Genomic DNA, 3,853 nt, shown 5'->3' with positions numbered 1-3,853 from the left:
TATGCTTTGTAGTTGTTCTGTTTCATCCTAATTTCATTTCTGTTGCATTCATTTAGCTTCCTATTCATTACTTGCCTTGCATTAGTTCATTTCTTGCATTACAATAGTTTCTATTTCTGTTCTTGTTTCATAACTGCTATAATTATTCTGTTTCATTTGCATTTAGCTCTTAGTTCTTGTAGTTTTACTTTCTGCATTTTACATTTTCATCATAGGATTGTTAGTGACAAACATTCTTCACATTTGGTTTGACTTAGTCTCATATGCATGTCTTAATTGTTCACAAAAACTCAAATAGGATTGACACCTCTTATACTGCAACTGCATAAGGGGAATTGAAACACCTTACCATCCATTCATTCATATCTCACCATTGCATACATTCATCTCTCACCACCACCAAACAAAGTGAGTTTCAATTTGGCGCTGTTGTCCATTTGAGTGTGTTTTTGTGACATTTAGGATCCATATTAGTCTAAGATTAAGTTCGTTTATACACTTGTGAAGTTGCTGCACTCGAATCTTCTGTTGCTGGGTTGTCTTGAGTTTCAGGTACCCACTCGACCAACAACTCGACAACCACTCGACCGAGCAGTGATCAAGCACCTGCTCGAGTCAGAAGCCATATCTATTTAGACACCACTTCCCAGTCGACTCGACCTTCCATTCGAGCTGGTGCTCGACCGAGTGTCAGTTCGAGTCAGTAATCATGTTTGAAAGCAGTATGTTCCATTATGTACCCATGCACCAGCAACCAGAGTTCCAGGCTCAATGGTGTCACCCTCCAATGTTTCAGACCTGCCAAGCCCAAGAACTTGACTTAAGAGCTATGATGCAACAATTGTTGCTTGGGCAAGCCAATAAGCAGACTGAGGAGGCAAGGCAGTTTGAAGAGCAGACCCAAAAATTGAATTCTTATTCTCATGACCTGAGTAACCATCTTGAGAGTCTGACCTCTTTATTCCAGTACATGGAGAGCTCCATTGCTTCTACTTCAGCTCCTAAGCCACACCAACTTCTTGAACAAGCCATTCAAAACCCAAGGGAGATCACTGTTAAAGCAATCCATCTCCATGAGGAAAATATCACTGAGGACAGTGAGGTTCAAGTTGGGGAGGATTTGTCACTTATGGAAGCCCAGAGTGAAGGTTTTTCAAAGCAGACTGAAGCAGGGAAACCACTCGACCAGGTGCTCGAGCTTGCACTCGACCGAGTGCATGATCGAGTTGAAGACACAAAAGCTGTCAAGCCTGCTAAGTACATTCCTCCAGCTTACAAACCACCTCTGCCATTCCCTGGGCGTTTCAAGGCACAAAAGCTAAAGGAACTAAGGAAAATTATTGAGAAAAAAGAAATGATGGCTTTGCAACAAGAGGAAGTGAAGGCTTTTAAAGAAGGGGTTGTCATTGAGAAGAAAGAGGAAGTGATGGCTTTGAAGGAAGAAGTAGTCATTGAAAAGAAGGAAGTAATGGCCATACAACAAGAGGTTGTCATTGAGAAGAAGGAGGAAGTGATGGCCTTGCAACAAGAGGAAGTGAAAGTCTTGAAGGAAGTAATGGTTATACAAGAGATTACCATTGCCTACAAGGAAGAGGAGAGAGGGCCTGACTTGAACAAATTTGTTCAAAATCCTTCCTACAAGGACATGCTGCTTGAATTATCCAAGATGAAAGCTCAGGAACAAGACATGAAGGATCTAAAAGAGATTGGGGAAGCTGTTATACCAAACAAACTTGAAGACCCAGGATCATTTAATCTGCCTTGCTCCATTAGTTACATGCACTTCAACAAATGTTTGTGTGATCTGGGAGCTTCAGTGAGTTTAATGCCATACTCAGTGGCTGAAAAGTTGGGGTATGAACACTTTAAGCCTTGCAACCTCTATATTGGCATGGTAGATGGATCCAAGAGGGATGTGCTTGGGATAATTGAAAACTTTCCAGTCNACAGGTGCTCGAGCTAGCACTCGACCGAGTGCATGATCGAGTGGCCGATCGAGTTGAAGACACAAAAGCTGTCAAGCCTGCTAAGTACATTCCTCCAGCTTACAAACCACCTCTGCCATTCCCTGGGCGTTTCAAGGCACAAAAGCTAAAGGAACTAAGGAAAATTATTGAGAAAAAAGAAATGATGGCTTTGCAACAAGAGGAAGTGAAGGCTTTTAAAGAAGGGGTTGTCATTGAGAAGAAAGAGGAAGTGATGGCTTTGAAGGAAGAAGTAGTCATTGAAAAGAAGGAAGTAATGGCCATACAACAAGAGGTTGTCATTGAGAAGAAGGAGGAAGTGATGGCCTTGCAACAAGAGGAAGTGAAAGTCTTGAAGGAAGTAATGGCTATACAAGAGATTACCATTGCCTACAAGGAAGAGGAGAGAGGGCCTGACTTGAACAAATTTGTTCAAAATCCTTCCTACAAGGACATGCTGCTTGAATTATCCAAGATGAAAGCTCAGGAACAAGACATGAAGGATCTAAAAGAGATTGGGGAAGCTGTTATACCAACCAAACTTGAAGACCCAGGATCATTTAATCTTCCTTGTTCCATTAGTTACATGCACTTCAACAAATGTTTGTGTGGTCTAGGAGCTTCAGTGAGTTTAATGCCATACTCAATGGCTGAAAAGTTGTGGTATGAACATTTTAAGCCTTGCAATCTCTATATTGGCATGGCAGATGGATCCAAGAGGGATGTGCTTGGGATAATTGAAAACTTTCCAGTCAAAATAGGGAAGGCAAGAATCCCAACTGACTTTGTGATCATGAATATGGACCAAGAGCCAGAAGACCCTCTCATCTTGGGGAGACCATTCTTAGCCACAGTTGGGGCTGTAATAGATGTTAAGATGGGAACCATCAAGCTTCACCTTGCTAAGGACTTCACTCTGAAGTTTGACATCAAGAATACTACTCATCAGCCTACTATTGAAGGCCAGCACTTTATGATAGGAAAAAAGGCTAGTTGTGAAGTTTTTGAGGAAGGAGGAAATCCTGGGCTTAAAAGTTCAGCCCAAGACAGGACTATCCAGAAGCTCAAGGGTTCAGTTTAAAGGTTGGCTTGTCTAGTGATGAATTTTCAAGAGAAATTCAACAAGAGGTTTTTGAAGGAGGCAAGACCAAGACTCAAGTTTAAGAAGAAACATGGTTCAAGTGCTAAGGAAGTAGTGATCAAGAAGGAACACAAAGGTTATCAAGTAGAACCAGGAGGGATTTCATCACCTCCTTGGTCTCTAACTCAAGCCTGAAAAAGGCATCAAAGTGAAGCTTAGAGACTTTAAACAAGCTCACTAGGGAGGAAGTCCCTAAGGTATCTCTGTATATATTGCTTAGGATTTTGGTATTTTGATTTTTGCTTTAGTGTTTTCATGATCAGGGAAGCAAAAGAGTCTGAATAGAAGAGGAAGGGACAGGTAATGGACACACGCGGTCCAGCTCGACTCCCCCACTCGGACACGCACTCGACCGAGTCACGGTCGATCGCCATTATCGAGCTGCCCCAATCTCCATCTCCAAGTCACCAACAAGACCCCAACTACTCCTATGACAGCATGCAGATGGATGTGGACAACTTCTTCCACAATCCCTAAGGTACCACTATCACCCTTACTTGTAAATATCATTGCATTTCATATTTTGTTTAGTTTTGTTTTTAGTCTTGAATCCTCCTACAAATTTCTTTCACACAGGGGACTGTGTGATTTAAGTTTGGAAGAGGGTTTGAGATAGCATTTGACATTGTGTTTTGTGATCTTATTTCAAAATTTTAGCATCCTCATATTAGTATTTGCATAGCATCTAAGGCATAGAAAAACCCTAAAAATTTGAAATTTTTTTGCAAAAATCTTTATAAAAAAGAGT

The 3,853-nt window shown here is 41.3% G+C and overlaps 2 protein-coding genes across 2 annotated transcripts; both read left to right on the top strand.

Annotated features, from left to right (window-relative positions):
• On the top strand, positions 1,556-1,963 carry LOC104748641. The gene has a single exon (XM_010470249.1). The coding sequence runs from the start codon at positions 1,556-1,558 to the stop codon at positions 1,961-1,963; it is 408 nt and encodes a 135-aa protein (XP_010468551.1).
• Positions 2,329-3,045, top strand: LOC104748640. Its single transcript, XM_010470247.1, has one exon. It carries the CDS (start codon positions 2,329-2,331, stop codon positions 3,043-3,045), a length of 717 nt encoding a protein of 238 aa, XP_010468549.1.

The sequence above is a fragment of the Camelina sativa genome, chromosome 15 (genome assembly GCF_000633955.1).
Source record: "Camelina sativa cultivar DH55 chromosome 15, Cs, whole genome shotgun sequence".
Taxonomy (NCBI): Eukaryota; Viridiplantae; Streptophyta; class Magnoliopsida; order Brassicales; family Brassicaceae; genus Camelina; species Camelina sativa.
This window is presented reverse-complemented; position numbering and strand designations above follow the sequence as displayed.